At 33.0% G+C, this 26,161-nt stretch overlaps 1 protein-coding gene across 1 annotated transcript in view; it reads left to right on the top strand.

The window, feature by feature from the left end:
• Cdh10 (cadherin 10) overlaps positions 1-26,161 on the top strand; it is a 161,223-nt gene that overhangs the window by 33,695 nt on the left and 101,367 nt on the right. Inside the window, exon 2 of the mRNA XM_063258018.1 lies at positions 25,123-25,478. Coding sequence (XP_063114088.1) covers positions 25,248-25,478 — 231 coding nt within the window. The 5' untranslated portion in view covers positions 25,123-25,247. The remainder of the gene's footprint in view (positions 1-25,122; positions 25,479-26,161) is intronic.

The raw sequence follows: 26,161 nt of genomic DNA, 5'->3' as shown, positions 1-26,161 counted from the left end.
GAAAGGTACATTAAAAATCTTCATTGCTAAAATTTTATCTTAAAGATTTCAAATGTATCATGTTAAAAATGGTACAAGGTGTATTTCATAATCAGTATATTGTACTAAGATGGCTAATACATTCTATTGTTTAAGGAAATTGTAGGTTCTTAACAAATACATTAAGCTACTGTATTGGAAAAAAATATAACCAAAGTAATACATTTTTCTACATACTTCTGGTTACAGATTTACAGCTGACCTAGGGAATTAAGATGATGGAAAATTTTTATAATGTTTTACTCATTGAAGTTAAAGGCAGATGGTTAAGAAAAGTCCACTGTCTTTGGTAACTAGAAGGCCAGAGATGGATCATACCTGTAGTTGCCTGACATACAGTCAGTGTTCCCAAAACTCAGATTATTTCTGGCTTTGTTCTCTAATCTCCAGTTCCATCTTCTCCAATAATATAATTCATAATGGTTGGAGAGAGAGAGAGAGAGACAGAGAAAGACAGAGACAGAGAGAGACAGAGACAGAGAGAGAGAGACAGAGAGAGAGAGAGAGAGAGAGAGGAGAACTAAGGTTAAGTCCCATTTTGAATGGGTCAAGTGGGTTAGAATAACTGCATTTTGCAAAACTACGTATAATTAAGTCTTCCTTTGTGGCATATACATTGGGAAGATGATAATGATGTGTAAGTCTGAATATCAAGATTATTTAAGAAAGAAAAAAGATATGAATGGTAAATAGTTAGTTAGGCTAGAATTATGGTTTCTGAGTCTATTTATTCCACTAATATATTAGAATCTATAAATTAGTCTCGTTCCAGTTTTGGCATCAGGGACTTGATCATGATATGAAATTAGGTCAAAAATGATTTTAATATACATTGTATCACATTCCAGAGAATATAACATAAAAAAATGTCAATCCCTAAATATTTTCATTAGTCGGAGTCTTTTCAATAGTTTTCAAGATTCCTGAATATCTCATCTCTACAGTTTACTTACCTAAGAAAATATCCAATATTTCTTTGGGAAAATATGTTTGTGCTCTTAATACATTTATGTCTCAAGTGTACCCAAATACTTTTTTTCTTCAGTGGGCCTTAAATCCTTAGTGTGACTCAGTTCTGGAATTTTGTTGTGAAGAGCCAAACATCTCTGCTTTACAAACAGACAAAAGTTTACCCATATAAAATTCATAGATGCCATAAAATGCTGAACATGTATTTCAGTCCCCAAGTTACATGATCAATTAGCCACTCAAAAATACTTCCTTGCAGCAGCACTATTAGGTATGGAAATTACACCTCACATCTTATGACTCAGTGGTATTATTTGGTCTCAAAAACTAGGCATGCCATTATCCCCAGGGATGTAAGAGAATCTATTTCTGCTGTAAATCTCCTGCTAGCACTGGTGGCTAGAGGAGAACAAATTGCATGGTACTGCTAAAAGATGCTGATGTTCCACTCTGCATGTATATCTCAAAGGAGAAAAACAGCCTTTGTCCTGTCTTCAGAGGTGTAGAGATTACAGATGATAAAAGCATTGCACATTTTCTCATTTCTTTGAGAAATTTTATGGAGAATGTAGCAAAAGAATCTCAGACATCTCACAGGCTTCAGTAATTCCATATATCAGTTTGTTAACCAAAGACTAGGCAAATCACACTCATGTGCTCAGACTAGAGCAATGTTTTTGAACAATTGAAAGGATAATTGTAAGTGGTCAATTAAAAGGTTTTCTACAGTATTTGGTTTAGAATTTATCCTCTTACTATGTTTTCTCTGTTTCTTTACTGATACAAATGTGACAGTTTTAGGAATATTTGCATGCTTAATCTCTTTTTAGAGTTTGAATTTTTAAACTGTATCTCAAGTGTATTTTTAATTCTTTTTCCCCTTTAGATCTTGAGATAATTAGAAAAGGTGGGGGATGGCTTTACCTTGTAAGGTGAATTTTTCAGATGAGATTATTGGATTTGAAGCAAAAACAAACCAACAAAGTAAGTAAGTAAGTAAGTAAGTCTTCACAGACTATGAGAGGAAGGGCTGCTTCCATCTGCTCCTGCGCAGACTCAGTGACATGGAACCGTTAGGGTGAATTGAGCCCTATGGATCTAGCCTGTTTTCCTAGGCCAGTTTTCATTCATTTTTTTTCCAGACAACTCACTGCTTTTCATACAGGGTTGTGAAAACGCCGTGTTTAGAAACAACTTTTTTGATGCCAGGAGCAAACTTTGAGTACAGTGTTCTCCCTTGCAAGTCCACAGTTTCAAATCCCACAGCATTATTTCACAAGACGCTGGAATCTTCCTTGTGTCTCTCTGTAAATTGAGGCAAGAATTTAGGCATTTGTGTTCATTCTTGACCTTTAACACATTTGTTCAGTTTGAAACCACTGCCTCACCCTCAAGCTTTTTAATGCTCTTTATTTTCCGTTTTTTGCAACAGCCATTCTATTCTCCCAAATACTGCTCTCTAGAATACGTAGCTCTTAATTTCATTGGTTATTTTGTTATTCCAAACCAAGGAATGCTCACTCATTTCTAAATATCAGTTAGATTTTTTTTTTTTTTTTTTGAGGCATAGAACTACCAGGACTAATAATAAGCCAACATGTCTTCTGCTGCTGAGATTCTTTTGACCATGATTTCTTCTTCTCAATTTTTGTATATTAGACATTTTCTTGCATGAAATGCATTTTAACTAATTCACACATGGATTTCCTAGTAGAAAAAGGTTAAGAGTTATTCTTTGGGTTCTTTATCTGACGTTGTAAACTATAAAGGAGAGCATTTGCTGATCATTGGAAGGTTTTTGAAACAGACTTGACAGAAAAATAATTGTACATTTATAATTTGGCTTTTTTTTTTTAATTCTGTTTGCTTTCCCTTTTCCTTCTCCACTTTTCACTTCCTCTCCCCTCCCTCAATCACTTGGTCCCTTTTCTGTTTGCAAAAGATCTATTTTCCTGTTTCCTGTTACATGTCTTTTATTTTTATTTTTAAATTTTATATACCTTAGGATTTTATAATATCCAGAATTAGACGTATGGCAATTATAAAAGATTTCTATAAATTAATATTGCTGAAATTACTAAGTTTAAATTACTAAGATGATGATAGGTCTAAAAGATGTAATAATAGGAAATTATAACACTTTAGCTTTCATACATATTAGGAAAATATTTGAGAAATATTTGTTAACATATTTATTAGCTTAAAGGGATAAGGAGCTTTAGCTATTTAAAAGTTAAAAACTGAGAACAAAAATAAAATGAGAAATAAATACTAAATACCCAAAAGGAAATTGTTAAACCTTAAAAAGAGACTATTTACAGCCACAGATAAACGGATAAAAAAGTACTATTGATGTACGATAGAGTGCTACTCCTCCATAAAGAAGAGTAAATTGCATTGTTTATAGGACTGAAAATGGATACAATTCAATGCAATAATATTAAGTGAAATAAATAGAGACAAAAGCTTAAATATCTCACAGAATCTTTTTTATGAGAAGCCCAATGTATAAGTAATTTAAAAAGCAAAATTTACGGTGTAGAATAGGAAACAAGGAAATAGATATTTTGCAAATGGAAAGGAGGACAAAAGATGGAGGGAGGAAAAAAGGAGGTGAAGGACATGGGAACTAAGAGTCTTAAGATGTGTGTTACGTCCATGTGCCAGTTCTCCATGATGGATGTTATCAGTGTGTGCTGCAAACAGGTATAAATAAAAGATTTTTTAAAGTATAAAATTATAATTCTATAAAATCTTTCAATATTTTATTGAGATTTTCTAGGTCATTAAGTATTTTTTTTTTTTTTGCTTTTCTTCAATGTCTTTCCAAAATCACTGAAACTATGTTATTTTTCACCATTGTGAAATTAACATGCGTTTGGAAATATAACCATCAAAGGTTATATTTATCAGGTATTCCTTGATGCTGTGATGCAATCAAAACAAAAAGCCATAGAACAAAATTTCAGGCCTCTCCTTGGTCCTAAGTGCTAATCAGTTAACATAAATGAGCTATAAGGTCAAGAGGCAAATGCTTCAGGTTGAAGTGATACACTGTTCATTTTGTAAGGATGCTTGGGTGACACATAACAAAGAAGATAGACATACAATTCTAACTAAAGGAACAAGTGAAGAATTGTTATATCTGTCACTGAGGTGTTATTCTACCAACTTTCTATTATTTTGAGACAGAGTCTCATTAATTGCCCAAGTGAGATTTGAACTTATCATCCTTAGCCTGGCAGTATTCCCATCGTGTTTTACCACATCTCGCTCATCAGTCAGTTTCATAGGAAATGTAAAGCAGGAGAAACTACATAAAAACGTCTTCTTTTTGTATTTTCACAGAACAATTAGGTAGCAAACTGAATAATGAATCTCGATTAACAAGGGTCTTCTTGTTCAGATACCCACAATTCATCTCCAAATACCAAAATATAATATGATGAGCACAGAGGATGAGTGAAGGCGCCAGTAGCCAATCCCTGTCCCTATCTGAATTCTGGTATAGAAACCTGACTAAATCAAGCATCATCAGATAGTGGCTGTAACAATAAGAGGTCTGAGAAAGTTGTTAGTACCAGAAACCAGATTGTAAGATTGATCCCTGATCAATCTCACTGGTTTCTGCAAAGTCATGCTGATCACTTTGCTGAATACTTAATTTACCAGTCTGCTATTATTTATAAAGTAAACTTTTACATGCACATCTGCAAATGGAGTGATATCCACAATTACAGCTTTATTTTTCTTTTTTTATATCGAATTACTGTTGTGTAAATTCCATATATGAGATAAGGGGGGAAATCCATCTAATGCTGAAGGAGGGTGAACATCAGAATTATTTTCATGAAAACTGGATTATTTTTCAAACTCAGGACCTTGAAATTGCCAGGCAGGTTCTGTGCCACTGAGCTATATCTCTGGACCTAATCATTATTTAATTATCTTCTTTTAGAAGTAATAAGAGGACTATGTTACATGCCATTTTGACATATCACATTTCAAGTATTTGTTCCTACTTTTTTGCACATCTTTACTACATAAGACTCATTGCACAACAATAAATACAGCATTTCCGTAGGGCTCAGAGTGTCTTAACAAGCAGGGACTACTTGTTTTGAATCCACTATGTTTGTGTTGCAGATATACAGCACACTGCCTGTACAGAAGAACCAAAATACACCTTTAACAAATTAGGCAATGAAGTGTCCTTTAGCTTTCTGCTTTGACTTTAGTCACATTGTTCAGAGATGGACACAAACACACACATACACACAATTAGTTTCAGTGTTATCTCTCTAAATAGAGAATTCTTACTCAAAGCAAGATTTGTCATTTTTCTGATCTTAAGTATGTGCTTTATTCAATACCAATAGCAACAGTTATAATGCCAATAGCATTAACTCGCTGAATACTTTATTTAAGGTGTTTTCAAGTGTGTTAAGATGGTTAACGCAGACGTACAATTCCAATAGGTCATTTTGCTGAAAGTCTTTTCATTTGAAACTTACTGAATCATGTCTGTGATGTGATGTGTCTTTTTTAGAAAATAATTCTTTGATGACCAAATTACATTCCCGCAATTGTGTGTGTGTATGTGTGTGTGTGTGTGTGAGAGAGAGAGAGAGAGAGAGAGAGAGAGAGAGAGAGAGAGAGAGACAGAGAGACAGAGAGACAGAGAGAGAGAGAGAGACAGAGAGAGAGAGAGACAGAGAGAGAGAGAGAGAGAGAGAGAGAGAGGGAGAGGGAGAGGGAGAGGGAGAGGGAGAGAGTATGTCTCATGCTAGGATTTGAAAGCAAGATTCTCACTTGCTTGGCAAGCAATCCCCCACTGAGCTATATCTCCAACCCCCAAGACATGTTTATTTAGCTTTTATAGCTTAAAACAATTCACACAATGTCTTAGGTAGCAATGTTGGTTCTATTTATATTTACTAAGATTGTCCCCAGCAGCTGCCCCATATATTTCTAAGGACATTCTTTCACATTTATGTTAAGTAAAAGCTGTAATTTTCTTTTCTTAGTGAAGAAAAATCTGTAAGCCAAACAACAGAATGAATAACACAATGTACAAAATTTTGAAAATTGCTGTACTGGAAAATAGAAAACACATTGAAAATATGATTTAATCTTCTTTAGGTAGGGATGTTATAAAAGCAAATCATACTGTAGTGGCAATGAGTCTTAACAATGAACACATTATCTATACTTACTTATTTGTATATTAACACCAAAGAACATAAAGCCATTGTTTTTCCTGAGTTTTAAGGGTCCTCTTTACTCACTGTGACTGTAGCCAAACAAATGAAATGCAGCAGAGCAGTGATGATACCTAACTCACTCTCCACACAACCATTACTGCTGCTTTGGGCATCTGTTATCTGTTTTCAGTTGTAAGGAACATGTAACTACAGGGAGTAGAGGTGAATGAACCGCATGTGTTCTTTAGCTGTTTTTTCTATATAGAAGTGCTTTCGATTTTCCTAGATAATGGCCATGATACCATAAATCCATTAGAGATGGTTTATCTCATAAGCGGTATACATGGCTTCCTTCTTTCCAATGGCTATTTCTTTATGTTTTAAAGATAAGATATTGCAAAATCTTGACAAAGAAGTCCAAACATCTTTAAGAAAAGATTCAGAAATATAACGGTGGTATTACATCAGGGACTGTGATATTTCCACATGCACTTTATAGTGAATTAAAACATCATATTACATTCCCAAAGTTCCATTCCCATCGTATCAGTTTGACTATATTGATTAATAGAAGTACAGTAGTAATTTTTATCAAATAAAAATACCTTTAAAAACTACTTTAAGACACATGTGTATAAAACTGCAGGCTATGTGTGTTCCAAATTGACTTCTAGCTAAGTGCCAGTGGGATCACACAGCCCTTTTTTGTGTCCTTCAATAATAAATGCAAAAGGAAAACATTAAATAATTTTCTCATTAAAACACTTACTAATGATTACTATAATTCATTGATTGTATAAGCACATAATATTTTGTGACAGTAAGAGAAAAAAATGTCCAACTGTCATCTATTGACAGATGTTTTCTGTAATCATGGATATTAAAATGCATGCTTAAAAAGTGTATCCAGGAGATGTTGAGATAAGGTCATAAGCAATTGAGTTTTCATCCAGAAAACAAACATTAAAGCTTTTAACATTTCCTTTTTAGCATATGTTATTGCAACTGGAATCACATTCATTACAAACTTGGTGGTAGTTTAAGAAACTATTCATATTTCCAGTCAGTCCCTAGAACAGTTTTTTTATCTTTTGTGAATATCTTTATATGATATAAAAAGCTGATATTTTAAAATATATATCTATAATTCTTATGGAACAGATTATTTTATTAGGCATGAACTAACATGTAACATATTACCAAAAATGAAGCTGCTTAAATCCACAATTTTATCACATTTCTCTGGAGCAGGAATCCCGACAAGGCTTGCCTGGATCCACTGTGCCAGGGTCACACTCAGGTCACAAACAAGGTGTCATCTTAAGGGCACCGAACAGATGGTTGTCGGAAGAATTCAGTTCCTTCCGGGCTATTGAGCCGATATCTACAGCTCCCTGCAGGTTCTTGGTCTTTGGCCACAGTCAGTTCTTTGCACAATCTTCCGTAATGTGACAGCTTTTTGATCCAATCTTGCCAGCCAACAAGGCAGCAGAAGGAAAGATGTAAGTTGCCAGGTCTTGTAAAATTGATCATGTGATAAATTTTATAAATATATATGATCATATGAAATATATGTATATAGTATCACTTCACTTTTGCTGCATTCTGTTAGAACTAATTCACTAGACAAGCCCATTTTAAAAAGAACTTTATGACCTATTTATATTAGGAAGAAGGGCTCGTTTGAGATCCTTTAAAAAGTCAATTATTAATAGAAATCAACTATATAAAGCAGAAGATAGGAATTCCTTACACCTGCTTAGTGATACTGTCTGTCTCACTCTCTTATAAATATGTTTCTTGGTGTTTTGAAGTTATGAATTTCCTATTGTTTGAAGACAATATAACTAACATAATAAAGAAGAAAGAGAAAATCTTAAGTGCCAGGTTAGCCACTTACAGATGTAGCAATTAACCCTGTTACAGGATCCCTCGGCCTTGTTTGGCTTACGAAGCAAAGGAAGGTCTTAAATGACTATCTTGTCTCTGGGACATAATTCCCAGTTCCCACAACGTAAAGGAGGAAAGGATTATTTTGGCGCACAGTTTGCATAGCTGGCCTTCTCTGAAGCAGGAAGGTTTGGTTGAAAGATCTGCTCACATCCTGGAGGTCAGGAAACAGGGGAAAAGAGGAGCCAGCGAAATGTACATGCTTCCGGGTCACATGTCCAATGACCTGGGTCTACTGACCAGGATCCACTTCTTAATAGCACACTTGGCTACTGTGCACTTGTGGTCCAGTCCTCTTCCCAAAGCTCTGCCTGTAGGTGTATGGGACTGTGAGGGACATCAAAATATGAGCCATAACAGGAGTAAAGACTTCCTATGGCCAGGTCATTGACATCTATTGAGAGGAAAATAGCAAGACACACTGATTTCCAAGAACACCATTCTATCCATTCATGGATCCACATTATATGATAGAGATTAAGAGCTAAATAATAAACAGTCCTTGCAGAGCAGCAAGTGGTCTAAGATGAAATGGGGTGGCCTGTAATAATAACCTGGCATGTGGTGGCCTCAATAAGGTCTCTGCTTTTTTAAATTGCTTTTTTCTGAATACTGATTGCTAATTCTCATAGTGAAACCATAAGTTACTACAAAGGAATCAGTACTATACTTTTAAAAGAAGAACAATTAAAGGTGTAGATCTGTTTGTTTTTCCAGAATTGTAACTTGTTAGCTTAAGTTTCTCCACTTGTTGTAGATTTTCAAATATTTTATCCTGTCCTATAAATGCACCTAAGTACAGACACTTAAAAACTTCTTAAGGTTTTGAACTGAATGAAATAAAACTAAGCATAAGAATATTGCCAGGAAACATTTATTAATATTATTAAGAAGATTTCACTGAAAATAAATTAAATCAATATATAATCTCTATGTTCAGGGATCATAATTCCATTTGGTAGAGCTGTTTAACATTGCCATTCAGAAGAAAGCTAATGTTTTATTCATGTGTTTTTTGAAATAGAGTCCAAACATTCATATTTATAATGTGAAAAATCTCACATTAATATTTAAATATCTATCTCTAAATTTAATCAAATACAATTAGCATAATGCAAGTAAAAATATGTATTATACTAGTCAGTACAATTTTTAAATGGACTCTAAAACCACTGTTTATTGGAGTTAAGATTTAGAAATTCAATTTATATTTAAGAAGCTATTTAACATGATGTTCTTTCCTGCAGTTGAACATATATATTTTAGGATGCTTTTCCTTACTTTTTCCATTTACATAATCATGAATCTACTTCTCAATATTTTAAGAGTTTATTTACCATTTTGGAAATATCTTGGTGAATAATTGCCATGTAATATTTTCTCTTATATGAAGGTTCATTTTTCAGTACTGTCTTAAGATATGATTAAACCTTCTAAATAAGAATCAGCTCGCTAAAAACCTCTACTATTAGTATGATGCTATGCATATATTTCTGGGTCTATGTTGATAAATGACTATTTTTTTTGGATCCTCCCACCCCAGCTTTTCTGCTTTGTACCCTGCCTTCCATTATAGAAGATACCAGTTGTTAAATCCTGAATGCCCAGGATGTTAAGGAAAGCATTTTGTGGTTGTCTAAAAGACCAAAGTGAGCATTATCAAAATTTCTGATGGGCTCCTGACCATTCAGGCAAAGCTGCTGACAGGAGCATTAGGAGACCATCAACCCAAACAGGAATCCGAATACTGCGGTGAAAATCACACAGATCCAGTAGCTACACATGATCTTGAATTGCTCTTGGCCTCTGCTGCCCATTTGCGGGTGTGTTTTAACACCTATACTATCATTATTTGTTTCATTATTTTGGCATTACTCCCAAGGTTGTGTTTGTCTGTGATGTAGTGTGGATATTTTGCATTTCTAGAAATGTCCTATCATAATCTGCTGCTGATACCTGTATTCTCAACTGCCTCATCCATTCTTATTTTTCTTCCGGCTTATGAGTTGTTTCTTTAGCACACACTGGATTCTGTGGACCTCTTTAAGCTGTCTTCCAACTCATCCAGGTAGACACATTCAGCACCTTTACTAGCTAGCAGCCAGTTGGACCTTCAAATTTTTTGTCCCCACCTCTCAACCAACCCACAGGGATGCTGACTGGAGGCTTAAAGAAGAATAAGCAGCCAAAACCTGAGCATCTTGGTCATCTACATACTCTCTCTGTTCCCAAGAGATGTTCTTGAGTTTCTATACTGCTTGCCTTTGTTGAACAGAAAGGATAATTCCCTGTGGTTAAGCCTCCATCCTCTCCATGCTGAAGAGTTCAGGGAAGTTTTACCCATTAACAGGTGTTGACCTATAAGGTATTTTATAAATACACTCAAAACACAGTTTGGAACTCTGAACTATGTTGTCATGCTTTCATTATATTTGAACACTTGGGGCCTCATACCTAAGGACTCCACTTCAGAGAACAATATTAGGTAGTGTGTATTCATGCATGACATGTACTATGCAGACTTAAAAATACACACATTTTGAAAACTCTTAAATGCTGAATGTAAAATAGATCATGTACTAAAATCAGCTTGCTTTTATTCCAGGCATGCAAGAATGGTTGAACATCTGCAAATCAATAAATGTAATAAAACACATGAGTAGAATGAAGAATAAATTCTTTCAATTATCCCAACAGACACAGAAAAAGTATCTGATAAAATTCAACATTCATTCATGATAACAGCCTTGAACAAATTAGATGCAAAATATTATAACTCAAGCTAATAAAAGATTTATATGAACAACCCATAGCCAATATCATATTGAATGGATTAAAACAGCATTTTTTATATGCTTACAATTCTTATTTGGTAGAATACTAGGAATTTCATCCAGGATGAATAATCATGAGAAAGAAACAGAAGTTACACAAATAGGAAAGGAAGAATTCAAATGATCTCATTTTGCAAATGATGACTCCATATATAGAAAAAGCTAATGACTTTACCAAAGGGTTCCTAGAATCAATAAACTTAGTAAAGCAGCAAAATATAAAATCAACATAAATACTCAGTATAGGACTGAGCATGGTGATGCATGTCTGTAATCCCAGCACACTGGAGCCTGAGGCAAAAAGATAGGTGAGTGTTTGAGCCTGGCCTGAGCCCATAGTGAGATGAACTGTTTAACAAGCCCTTGTTTCAATAAACAAACAAACAAAAAAGTCAGTATAGGATTAAGTGCCAAAAATAATTTATTAAGAATCCTTGAAGACAATGGAATCTTCTTAGCCCCTCCATATAAAATATGTAGAATAAATTTAAGTAAAAGATTTCTACAATCAAAATTACATAACGGTGAGGAAATTTTGAAGACCTCACATAATCATGAATTAGAAGAATTAGTAGACTGAAAATATTATTTTTGCGCCAAACAATTTAAAACCTTAACTTAATCCCCATCAAATTAATAATGACATTCTTTCCAGACCATAAGAAAACAGCCCCCAGGTAGACAAAACAGTCTTGCATAAAAAGCTCATAGCTGGAGGCACATCACAATGCCTAATTGCAAACCCTACTATTGAGCCATTGTAACGAAATCAGGATGATACTAGCATAGAAAAATATGTGGTGAAATGGAACAGAATGGGAAACTCAGGAATGGCAAAGGAAGCAATCAGTGGAGTAGGGACAAGAGAAGGGAAACTAATATTTGCCAGCTCTTCATCTAATATAGGGTTAATAACCAGAATATAAAAATAACTCAAGGTCTGAAACATAACAAAAAGTAAAAAAATGGTCACCTAATATCTAAAGAGAGGCTTCGCAAGAGCACATGGTGTATATACACAATGGAGAGTTATTCAAATAAAAAGAGAATGAAATCCTATCATTTGCAGCAAAATGGATGGAACTGGAGTAGTTTTTGCTCAGTGAAATCAGCCAGAAACGGAATAATAGCATTATATATTCTGTGCCACTAAAAATAAGTCACCCTGAAAGTAGAAGAGATTGTGAGGGAGAAACTGAGAAAAGTAGAACACAAGAGCATGCTTGAGCCGTGAATGATACACATTCATGTTTGGAAAAAGGCCACGGAGACTCCCATGGATGTGTACAGTCCGTGTGGGCTGATAATAATAAAAGATAAAATGCTGCCTGTTCAGTTTCTTGGCTAATGTGTCTGTTTTTTCCTGTTGAATTTCCAGCTTATTTAAAATAGTGCTTTGAACTATTGAATTGCCATTGTATATCTTGTAACGGGCTCCTGTGAAACACTTCGGTGCTTACTGGATAAATGAAGGGATGCTATGATGAAAACTCTTAAAGCTGTCTACTCAATTAATTGTACAGTGAAATTTTTAGTAGTGGTTTAAATTTAGAATTGTATTTATTATTATTGTTATTGTTATTAGTAGTAGAACCTTTGATGATAAAACTGAAGTCCTTCTGCATGTTAAGTAAATTATCTTCTACTGAACAACACTTCCAGCCCTATTTTGAAATATTTCGCTAAAAAATTCAGAACATAATGAACTCCAGCCACTTCAAAGGCAATATATATTATAGTGACAGAGTAAGATAATTCAAAGACAATATTCAGCCTGCTAATAAAATCCACATTGGCATCATATTCTTCATATTAACACTGGCTTAAAGTGATAAAATTCTGTTAGTAACACATTGTGTTTTATTAATTTAACTGAACTCTACCAAAATAGAAAATATTATCTCAGATACTCCTTATTTCCTTCCCCCTAATGTCAACATTTCTTGACAAATTATGTCAGCTCCAAAGAGAAGATTCAAATGTTGTCAGTTCAGACTATGCAGGTAGATGTGCTCAAGTAAAAGAGGGCCTGCTTTAAAATACAATACCTTTGTAAGTCTACTGAGTTAATAGCTTTTATTTTTACATAATCTTTGATATTTAGGTCAAACTAGGAGATAATTATTTAAAGTATTAATGAAACACTTTTATGAGAAGCAGAACATACGCTTTTTCTTCAACATGAACAAAACTTTCATTTGTATGATCTCAGATGAAAAGTACCTCCTAGACGTATGAGCATCACACAATTCAACATCCTTTGAGAAATCATTAATTTGACCTTTTCAGACATCATTTTGAAAAGCACAATTGATGGACACCACCAGATGGAAAAGTGTGAAGCCTGCTGTATGGGATTCTAACAAATATCCTTTAAACTCCTTTCCCATTGGCAAAGAACCTGTGACAGACAAGTCGTAAAAATATTATTCCTTATTTATAATTCATTCTAGAAACATATGTGAATAAAGTGGGAACAACAATGATCTGGCGGTATCTTTAGCAACATTACTTATAAATAATGCACCTCTGTCAAGTTCATTTTCCTGACTGGCTTTCCCTAGAGTTTGCCTACTTCTATTTTTGTTCTGTTCTATCAGATACTTGTAAATCTAAATCCCTTTGAGGATAACTCTCCTACCGTGTGTCTGTCTCCACGGGAAAAGGTAATCTTACTTCCGTCATCTAATTAGGAGTAGAAGTCTCTGTGCTGCAGGCTCGACATCAACAGAACTCTGATGAGCCAGTGTGCTGACATCAATGAACACTTTATTAAATTACACACTCCCCTAAGCAGGCACGGGCTTTCAGAGCCCTAATATTTTATGCACTATTGCATGCCTCCCAATTTGTTGAAGCTGAGGGTGTCCAGGCCAAACTGAGAATATAAAGTTCTGAGGAGGATATGGAGTATTGTTTTTTTTTTTTTATTACACATGGTGTTTGGCTGGCAGTTAGATGTAAAGTTTAGTTTGTTGTTTTGACAACTGATAACTAGCCAGAAACAAAGAATACTAAGAAACAAGTCAGCCAGTACAATTTAAGGGATTTTTAACACCGGTGTCTCAAGGTAGAATAAAGGTAGCATTGCTTGCAACTCAATTTTTAAATGATGATTCATTCCTGGATGCTGCATAGTTAGATGCATAATTCAAAGGTAATAGGTTTTTGTCTCCCATATAATTACATAATCGTAAAAATTTTTAATTATTAAATATTTAATATTTGATAAAGGAAAATGCAGTGAAGGTAAATATCTTTTTTTAAAAAATTGCATTTGCCATTTTATATAACAGCCATTCTATCACTTGGGAGAAGATATATCATTGTGGCTCAGATTTCTTTTTCATAATAATTAATATTGAGTATAATTTCATATACTTCTCAACCAGGGAGATTTATATACCTTAAAACTTATCATTTATCGGAGTTTTTGCAAATGACTTCAATGATATAACTAATACTATAGTCAAGATAGAAAATATTTAATTCCCTTGTTTTATTTTGGAGTTCCTAGATTTTGACAAGTGTTGACCAGTCTTGGAGTTTATATTTTTGTTTTTTTTCAAAAATGTTATATAAATGGAGTCAATACCGTACAATTCTGAGCCTGGTTCCTTCATTTTAGCATTATGTATTGAGCCTCATTCATGTTATTGCTTGCATCTGTAGTTCTTCATTTATTGTGAGGATACATTATTATTGTCTAGTTTAAACATTTTGATTGTTCCTAGTTTTTGATTATTATAACAGTAATCTATGATTATATTTCATTTGCATAACGTTTAATGTGAATAATTTTTTGTCTAAAGAAATCCCTAGGATGAGAATGTTGTGTCATGTGATTAGTGCATATATAACTTTTTACAATACACAAAATTTGTTTACTAAATTGAGATAATATTTTTAATTCTCAACAAGACAGAGTAATTTCAGTTGTTCTGGATTCTCCCAGACACCACATGGCTTTTTACCAAATTTAATTTAATATAGTTAGATCCAATGAGATTTTAATTTTCAAATTCTTATGCATAATGATGGATTGTTGCAAAGTTTCCATGTTTTTATCTGAAATTTTTTTCAAATGCTTATTTGAGTTTTTCCACATTTTAATTACACCTTTTAATACTTGAGATTTAAATTTTTCTTATGTAGATGGAAAGTATTTTATTAGATTTCTATTTTACTCCAACTTAGTGTTTTCTTTTTATTTTGTACATGTCTGCTGAAGTTATTATTCTTTTTAGTTTTATAAAAAATTGTCAGTTTTTTTTCCTTTCATAGTTCATGACAATTTATACATGATGATTTATAAAACTTTCTTTCTCAGAAACTTCCAATTAAAAAACACAAATATACCTCTGATATTTTCTAGAAGTTTAATTTTTTTCATTAGATGTGTAATGTACTTCAAGTATTTTTCTTATTAAATTTTAGAAATTGTAAATAAAATATCACTTCATTTATTTTTATTTTTTTAATTTTCTTTTGTCAGACTTTGTGAATTTCAGCATAAAGACCAATCATACAGTTTATTTTATTCCTATCTAAAGAGTTCATTTTCTAAAGTTTTTAAATTACATAGTTTTTATTTTTAATTTATATTTTTTCATTGTTATCTTGTAAAAATGCTACTTATTTTTCAGTTGACCTTCAATTCCTATTGACTTGCTAAATTCACTGGTTAAATCTGGTAAGCTTGTTAATTAAATTCTCTAGGATTTCTAGTATTTAGGATCATGGCGTTTGCCATTAGTGGTAGCTTTATTTCCTTCTTTTTAATATGGTGGTTTTAATAAATTTTGTCCTTTCTTATTATTGTGCCTACAAGTACAGTCATACATTGCTGTGTCTAGAAGTACAATCATGCATTTGTGAGAAATGTTTATTATACTTTGTTCTTCACCATATAAAGAAAAAGATGCAACTTCTCACAGTTAAGTAGGCTCACTGTTGGAGTTTTTAAGTGTTCTGTATAACACAGAAAGATTCATGTTATGGGTTGAATTTTATCAAATCTTTATTTTTTTCTACAAAAGTGATCATATCTTTGAAAAAATCAGTTGATAGCATGACTACAATGACTGGTTTTAATTATTGAACCAAATGTAGACTAAGAAAAATTCATGATAGATTGTATGTTTTAGGTATAAAGCCAATATTTTGGTGAGGATTTGTATATCTATTTTTGTACATTTCTTGCTCATCAATTTCATTGTTCTTATAATCTTTTATAAGAACGTTTATGCTCTCAAGGTCAGAATAATGAGGTCTTCATGAAATGTGCTGTGAGGTGATTCTGTCTGAATTTTGTACATACAAACATGCATATAGAAAGGTGTGGGAAATATGTGCTTGATTTGTATTAGAATGCAAATACAAAATTTGCAAGTTAAATTGAATAGGCACAGCTAAAGAAAGGCAGAAACTGACATATTTTGTTATGAAAAGCTTTGTATATCCCTATCACACTATGTTTTTTCTGTTCTGCATGTTATAATAGATTGTTTTATTTCTTCTGATAGTTTTTCCACCCATCTTTTATTTAAAAATTGAAACCTTCTCCTATATTTTAGTGTCCTTGTCAGATAAAGCTTCTATTTGCAGTCTTAAGTAAATTCTGACAATGAATAACAATATTCTTAAAGAGTGAATATACTCTATATGTTTATAAAAGATCACATAAATGAATGCAGTGAGACTCCATTCTACTATACATTTGAGATACATTCGTTTCTTCTGGTTCTTTTGCCTATTCATTCTCCTTTCATGCTAATATAAGGTATAAATAAGTTGAAAAAAATCAGTATCATAAACACTGAGTTATTTTTTCTTCCATGCCTTTAATTTGATATATCTTTTACAGCTTCTTCTTAGGCTTTAGCCTAAGATTGTCCAAGGCAGGAAAATAAAAATGACCTCAAAAGCAAATATTTTCTTAAATCAACGTAGTCTCTTAAAAATCACTAACATGGTGTATGTGTGTGTATGTTTTCATGTGCACATGCATGTGTGAACACACACACACACACACACACACACACACACACGGAGTTTCCCCCAAGTTGCAGAAAATGTCTGTTTTGGAGAATGGATAAAAATAAGGGTATAATAGCATGAAATAAGTATCAGTATACAGAAATTCAGAGGATAACATTTAAACACAGTGATGAGTGTGCACAATAGGTATACTAGGTTATCCAAGAGAGACAGAGAGATAGATTGACAGTTTTGAGCATCATTCTGCTTGAAATAGCAATTTATAATTATGGGAATTCATGGTACTTTATACATTGCAGCTTACTGATCCAGAATTCAGATGTAATGTTTTGCTTCTGGCACTAGTCTTAGCCCACTCAATTCCTACTGAAGTGATGAGTCTCTCTGACTCCTACAGTAAATGCAACTGAATATGGGTCAAGTGTATAATTGCCTTACAGGCCAATGCATAATTTCTTTTAGCGTCTGAAAGCTTACAGATATCAGTAACTTTGATACGTGTAGATTTTCATTGTAATGATTAGTTTAGAATTACACTCATATAGGCACCAAATGATTCCTTAAATGAATCTGAATTTTGTAACTCTAGTACTTTCTGATATTTAAAAATATTTAATGGTTTCCCAACTGTCATTTGTGTTACATAAAAAGAAAGAAAACTAGACATGTGTGTTTCATAACTAAATATTTTAAAGTGGGTTGTCAGAAATAACTCATCACATGAGTGTCTGCAATCTGTATTGTAGCTGAAATGTCCAGTGTCTAAGAACCAGGATTCAAATTTACATTTAAGTGTATTCGTCTTAGAAAAATGAAATTATTGCATTTTTAATACATATATTGCTTGTCGCCCTCTGAATTTTGCACACTTTCTGCCATTCTTTACTCTTTACATACTCATGACCTGTTTTCTCATTCATGAAACATAAGCCCATTCCACTGTAGGTTCAACTCTCGCACTTCCTTGCAAACATGTACATATGTACACAAAACAGCACACACTGGGACACTCTCCTCTTTCCTTGCTATCATCTGGGCCATGATTTCTGCCAGTGACATTCCCTAGGCTTTCCACACTTGCAATCGGTGATCTTATTTCATATTCCCATCGCTAGGTGGTGTGAAACGTTCTAGTTCAGTTTTGTTTGTTGACATTTGAGAGGCTCCATGTAGCCAGTCTGTGTAGAGTCCAATGCCATTGTCTTAAAGCGGAAATTCTAAACACCTCTGAACATTGTGCAGGTGAATAAAAATAAGAATTATTTTCCTGTAACTGACAAAAAGCACCATAGTCTAGCTTATATTTGAAGTGTTTATATAACTAACAGCATGTTTCAGAATCTAGTGTCTATACATAAGCACGAGTATTTTAAAAACAAAAATAAACCTTTATTGTTGTCCTTCAGTTAAAAATAACTTGGATGAGTCAAGTCAGTATATAAATATAAAACACCTTACATAAGTTACATGTTACATCTGTTGCCTGTCTGTCCACAATAAAGTAAAATTAAATTAATATAATGTTCTTCCGAATTGGTATTTCAGTATATCCAAAGATACATAATTTGGGAGACAATTCTTTTTTTATGGCAGGGGCCTCCATTCAGGGATAAGATAGGCTCTGTATAAATGGATGTTTTAGTATTTTGCAAATGCTAAAATATTCGAGTTAAAAATTTGTGTCGGTATGTTTTTCTCCTTCTTCTGCTTCAGTCTGAAATAACAAATCTCTGCCAAAATGATCATTCTGCAGTTACTTTTATAGTTTAGATGCAAAATACCTTTTCAGATTCTTTGGGGAGTGCAAGGTGCTTGGATCATGACTGTGCTACCTTCCTACGTGGATTCATCCATTGATGAGTTCAGTACCTGCATGTGCTGTAGGAGGCAGGGCCTGGTTGGGTGCTCATTAAGGGCATCGTCTGGAACATATGTCTCCCCAGCTCCACTCTCCATGGCCTGCCTCCAATCTCCGTGAGCTGAATAGCTTTCTTATAACACGTGTTTCCACCATGCCCTTTCAGTGCTGCAGCCAGCCAGGCCTGGATTGAAACCGTGAGCCAAAATAAACTACTCCATTCCAGTTGTGGGTGGTAGGTATTCTGTTCCAGTGTAGAGAAAATGACCAAGACAATATGCTTATCTTCATGTAGACGATTATACATTATTTTACAACCTGAGTTTTAATGGAAAATTGTATATTTCTGTTTGTTTGACTCTTTGATTGAGTTTCATAAATTACTGTCAAATGATTTTGACCTTTCAGGGCAACAAAAAAAGCTGCATTATATGTGGTTAATCTCAGCTTAGTTCACATTCTACATATTCACATAGTACAATGTGTAAGAATTAGTATGTGCTCACTTCATAGCTAAAATGTGGAGGAATTAGTACGGCTTACTATGTAGAAGTGACTTAAAAGAGAAATTTTCTTTAATGGCTTCTTTCTTCCCACTTTGGTTATCTCTTTCTTATCTAGTAGTAATGTATTAAATGACAAAAAAAAAAAAAAAAGAAAAGAAAAAGAAAAAAAACCTTGGGTGAGTATTTCAAATAAAGGTCTGAAATTTTTTCTTCATTTCTTATTGTTTTACAAAATCAGTTCAAGTCCTGATTCAAGAAAGTTGGGATACCAGATGGCTTTAATCCAAACATCTTCAAGTTACCTTAGAGCATTCTTGCTACCAATTTCCACATAATGAAATAAATTCTAGCTACAGTAAAATGAGAGTTTCAGGAAGCAGCAGGTGCAATGCCACAGCTGTACTGGCACTGTTAACTTGGTCGTGGATCAAGTTACATCTGGGACTGTCACGTTTGCTGCTGAGTTAAAAAGGTTGTTGAGAGTGTTAGGAGAACTTTTGGATGCTTTTCTTCAACCGATTAGCATGTGTCTTGGAAAAACAGCTACACCAAATTATAAAGCTTTGTGCTTCTCTTTACCCTTGCAACATACCCTATCTACCTACTGCTCCAAAATTGTTTCAGTTACATGCAGCTTTGCAAGTAAAATATGAGAATATTACAGCATAACATAGCTGGAAAAATGTGTAATGTGCAGGTCACATTCCTGGTGAATAAAAATAATTTTATACAGCTTTGCTTGAAGAGAAATTTTAATCCAAGAAGAATAGCAAGGTCCAGAGCTTCTTAGAATTCTTTCTGCATTGACAACAGTTGCAGTGATGTTTGAAAACTTATCTGAGACTAGTAAACCTTTTGCTGCATATTTCACTCAACAAAGATATGCTGATTGCCTGTTGGAATAGCAGCTTATGCAAGTCCTGTTACGTGAAATGCAAGTGCAATTAGACATAAAATGGTATAAATCGACCTTGATATATTTTTTGCTTTTGTTTCATTTCTGGGAAAGGGAAATACATTTCCTCCTTATTTCAACATTGTATATAAAGAATGATATTCAGTACTAGTCAAGAAATATTTATTGAAAATTTTACATGAAACTTTATATTAGTAACTTTGCATGCAAGATATAGGACACTGATTTGAATTTAGTCTAAATAAAATTACATGCACAGAATACTTAAAATAGAGTAATAAATATTCAACATAGAGTTATATATTTTCCAAGACATTAGAGCACAGTAGGTAATGTATAATGAACTCTTGGAAAATATGATCAAGCATATGGAGTCATTTTATTTGAGTCCTTAGTGTAATGTTTGATTCAATTATCTCACATACTGTAAAATGCTAGGTGCATAAAATGGCATCAGCTGAATAAAAAGGAAGTATTTAGTATGCACTGACACATTTTAATTGTATAAACATCCCATAAATATGTTCCTTTATTTCTCAGTGCTAAAATTTCATTAGAATATGTTTGTTGTATGAAATTTAAAAGGATTAAATTATTCCCTCATGTAGATTTGGGTTTGGTTTCAATAATCTTTAGCATTTTCTATTACAGTTATACATGGTGAATTTAAAATAAATCTCATACATTAAGATCCTAATTAACATAATGAATTGACTGATGAATGACTAATTATTTTTATTAGCCAAGGATGGATTGTAGCTGAAGTGATCAGCTGTGATGTGTGAAGACTTAATTAGTAAATCAGATTTGCCAAAATGCCTATTATATTGTATTCTGTGATCTGCTTTTCTTGGCCTCTCATGTAATAAATTTCACAGGTTTTAGAGGAAGCAGTGCTTGTGATAAGTATTTCAAAGGAATAATGAAAACCTTGTGATTCTAATGAAATCAAGTCTGTAAGACAAATGCTTTAAAGTGTACTGATAAAGGAAAACATAGTTTATAGTGTGATCAAGAGATATATTGCTATAAGGAGTGCTGACTTAATCACAGTTTTCTGGTTTAAAAAATGAGAAAATATTAAGATTATTTAGAAATAATCTTACTGACTGCAGTCACCATGTATTTTATTTCCCATTGCTGTAGTAGATTATTTATTTAGGTTCTGAAATACTAAGTGTGAATTGTTATAGACATATTTTGAGTATGATTTATTGCTTAATTGAAGCCCACAGTTTTACTGTTAAAATCACGTGGTCCCACTGAGTTGGCATTCACTCGGGGGAGTGTTGGGAACACAGTCATGCACCTTCCCTGAGACCAGCTAAATGAGAACATTAGCAGCTAAGAATTATCCCAGGAATTCTGAATTTACATTGAAGTTTGAGGAGCACTTATTACAAGGAAATATGGGAATATGGAACGCTAACGGGTGGTTTATTTATTCTTAACTTTTGTGTGATTTTATGTTAAATTACATTTGAGATTAAAATGAGGAACTAGATTTTGGAATGCATTTCTTAAAAATTTTATTAACTAAGAAATACACTACAAACTTTCATTACTTTCATTAACATACACTAATTTCATTAGTATTTTATATTGTTGTCACATATTTGAATTCTTCCAATATATAATTTCAAAAAATGCCATGAATACTACCTAAAATATTTTCACATCATTAAACTTAAGCTTTTAATTTTAATTAAATAGTTTAATCAATTCAGAAAAGCTATTTAGAAATATCAGTTAATTCAAAGATTACTTACTGATATACATGTATGTATACCTCTCAGCCTGTATTTGCTACTGAGGAAAATTCAATAAGGATAATTAACTGAACAATACTGAAACTTGTACATTAGTGGGAAAGTAGTTTATAAACATAAAAAATAGTTTACTAGGTTTTCAGCTTAAGAATAGAAATATGGTAACATATAATAAAATTTTTAAAAATTACTACAGTTATTATAATGAAATAGAAAATTCAGATGTTATCTTCACAGTAATAGGCATGCTCAAAAATTTTAATTGGTTTGAGTCATGGTGAAATGGATTTTGGAAAATTAATTAGCTAGCACCCTGTAGGATATAATTTAAATAAGAAAGATTGAGCGTAAGAAATCCTGTCAGTAAATGTTGCAAATTCTTTTTCATGAAGTACTGATCATTTAAAGTGGGGCTGCAGCACATTGAAGGGGAAAGAAGACTGCGATCCATGAAGAAAAAGCAAACAAATGACAAAATGTATTGAGTGACCACTCATGAGTCTACTTAGTTACGTACAAATGTCTAAGGAGCTCTATAACTCAGGCAGAGTGCTTGTTGGTATCACTGATAATAAATGAGCAAAGTTTTTAAATGTCTATATTTAGACTCCTGGCCACATAGAACATATCCAAGGAAAATTATTTTGGGCAGACTAAATGGTGGTTTAATGCGGCTTTCTATTTTTATGCAGTCTTCTTTTTGTTTGAAATGCTTTTGTGGAATAGTCTTCATGAAAAACACATTTTAAATATATTTTCATTGTTTTAAATTATCCTTTGTGTTAAAATTATTTAGTAATTTTACTATTGAATAATTGAAAATAGAATAGTGAAAAAATGTCCTTGTTCATAATACAGAGCTCCAATTATTTATTGACAAGTTTTTCAGATATAGGTCCCCCTTATTCTTTCCCATATTACTGGTGTTTTGTCTTTTAAATTGCTAGAAACTTTGAACTTATTTTAGAAGTGATCACTGATATAGAATGTAGTTACTCATGATTCAAGAAATAGAGCAGAAAAATATGAAATGAGAGGCTTATTTCACTAAACGTTAACACTTTTTTTTAGAAGAGAGCAAAAACTTTTAATTAGATCCTCTCTTCTTTTAGAAATAGTGTATGCTTCTAGAAAATACCAAGTAACATATTCTAAAGAATGAAGCACAAAAAATATGTTTGATAAATGTTTATATTTGTTAAGATCTAATCACGTCAGTGCTTTGGAATTTGAATCTGTTTTGCACTTCAGATAATTTCTAAACTTCCAGCAGAACATTACATGATATATTTTAATAGAGTTTTCATCTATCAAGTTGTATGACTTCACTTGCTATTCAGAGCTCCACTGTCACTTAATGCACCCAAGGGAAATTATGTTCCACTATTAATCATATCTCTAAAGCCCATTTACATTAACCTCTCAAATTTTTAATAATAAAAGAAAAAAGCAAACAGATTGCTAACAAATAATTGTGGATGAAAGCATAAATATAATTGCCAGGACACTTGAGATAGGTTACGTTACAAGACAAATGTGATTCAGTCTTCTTGGTTTCCAAACCTCGTTTTATGGCAAATGTGAAATAAAAGCTGTTCGTTTCAGAAAAACTTAAAAACCCACACAGAATTTTAAAATCAAAAATAATCCAACAAAAAGTTAAATTGAGAATAACATAGTTATAATTTAAAAATCATACTTTTCTATATGTAAATGATTGAGTACCTAGACATAGAATAGGTAATGATAGTTTTTTTATATTAACTGGACACTTCATACAATTCATTCTTTTAAACAAGTTAAGGAAAATATTACATATACAAAATTCTGTTCTAGGTTAATTGAATGGAACAATAGTAAAAAGCCTAAAATTATCTTCCTCCGAAAGATTGTAGTAGAGTGACACAGTATACAAATGATAACTGAATAAAATGCGTGCAGAACGAACTTCTGCAAGACCTGAAGGATGTAGGCGATGTAAGTGGCTATCAGTAAGAAAAGCATTTCAGGTGCAGGAAACATGTAGAAAGGTCCTACTTCAAGAGGAAGCACATAAATTGTGTGGCAAGGTGAAGCAAGGACCTTATGGGTGGAGAAAAATTGACTGAAAATGAAGTGGAACCCTTCAGAGAGGCAAAGGTAGTTTTATATGCAGTGTGGTATTTTGGGGTTTTACACTCGGAAATCTGAAGCCATAGTAGTGTTCTGTGCAGTGAAGGGACTCAATTCAATTTACATTTGAATGGAATTATGCTGGAAAATCCGTTGAGAAAATACTGCAGGAAGAGGGGTAGAGGAGGTTGAGTAAGTTATTGCTACTGTGACACTGGGGTTTCATGGATTTCTCCACCAGGGTGGTAGCAGTGAAGTGTACAAGTATGGCTGCTAACACAACTCCATCTTCCTGCCCACTGGGCTCTGCTGTGTTATGAACTGATTACTGGGACGGTGGACTGCTTCATTTAAAGGGAATAAGCTCATTTATTAAATTAATTCTGCAGGTATTTTGCAAGCTACCTGAAAAAGATAGGGAGACTTGGTCGTCAACTGAGGCATTCCTTGTTTATATGAATTTTGTTCCATTTCTGATTTGACTTTGTCCTATGGACAAGATTAAATTTGAAGAAACTGTGTTACTATGAAAAGAAAAATTTCCTCAATATCATTACATTACAAGTAGTGGATGGTTCCTGTTCTTTATTTGAATCAGCATTTTGGTGTTAAAATTCTAATTTATGCTAAATTGCACTGGAAATTACATGCAAAATAAAATTCATCTCTGTACTAAGAATTATAATTATTGGAAACTGTTGATTTACCAGAAGAAAAAAGGAAAATGTAATCATGTTCCTTCTTCATAATTTGTTTGTAATTATTCACAATTATATTGTATAAATTGTAGACGTTTTATGAAATAAGAAATGTTTCCCCAAACCAATCATTTGAAAACAGAAAGACTTTGGTTGCTATTATTAATAAATCATTGACATGTTAATTTGAAATTGACAGGTAAGAATCGTAATATTGTCAACTGACGGTTGTTCTTGTTTGTTTGCTTGTTTGTTGTTCACTTGAAGCTTTTGGAAAGATGAACAAGGCACTGATGAAATGTTGGAAGCCAGCTGAAACGCAATAAGAGCCAATCTGGTGAACTAGGACTGCTTTCTCTTCATCCACGTTGAGATTTTCAACGAAGTAAATTATGACAATATATCAATTTTTGAGACTATTTCTACTCTGGGTGTGGCTGCCACATTTATGTTCTCCGGAGATAATGTTCAGAAGGACTCCTGAGCCTCAGCGGAGGATTTTAGACGCACGTGGACCAAGAAATGAAGGCAAAATTCTGCATCGTCAAAAACGTGGCTGGATGTGGAATCAGTTCTTCTTACTGGAGGAGTACACCGGATCTGATTATCAGTATGTGGGCAAGGTAAGCCTGCAGTGAAATGTCAAATATTTGCATTGCTACTTTATGTGTTTACTAAGAAAAGTTGAAGGTCATTAGGATCACCATTCTTCTAAGTTGATTATCCAAAAAGCCCTAAGGAATTTTTGTTTCTGTAATATAATTTTAATTAGAAAAAACTATGGCATGAATACAAAATATTAAATGAATGAGCTCGTTTATTAAATTAATTCTGCACAATAATTCATGTCAATGAGGTATTAAAATTGGAAGTTTTTGAGTTTACACTTAGATAATGAAAACTATACCTTGCCACATCTTATAAATGGCTATGTACATGTTCAACATTCTTTTTCAGTTCAGTAAGGAAGAAAAGAGCACATAAAATGTTTTAAATCTTTTACAATATGAGAAAACAAATGATATAAAACATGACCATGAGAAAAAGTATTACATACTCATCATAAAACATTTTCCAGATATTTCAGGTCTTTATTTTTTGTAAGTCACAACACAGGCACCTTTATATAAAGTAAAACTAGACAGCAAGAATAAATTACTTATTGCAATATGGGATAGAAAGGGAGAAGTGACATTTATTAAAATTATGCTCAGCTTTTGTCTCCTAAGAAAAAGTATTTTCCAAAAAATATATTTATATTGATTATATTTGTTTGTTTGTTTTTTGAGATAAGATCTCTCTACAT

The sequence above is a fragment of the Cavia porcellus genome, unplaced genomic scaffold, assembly GCF_034190915.1.
Source record: "Cavia porcellus strain 051 isolate PalLab524CR breed Dunkin Hartley unplaced genomic scaffold, mCavPor4.1 scaffold_11, whole genome shotgun sequence".
NCBI lineage: Eukaryota > Metazoa > Chordata > Mammalia > Rodentia > Caviidae > Cavia > Cavia porcellus.
This window is presented reverse-complemented; position numbering and strand designations above follow the sequence as displayed.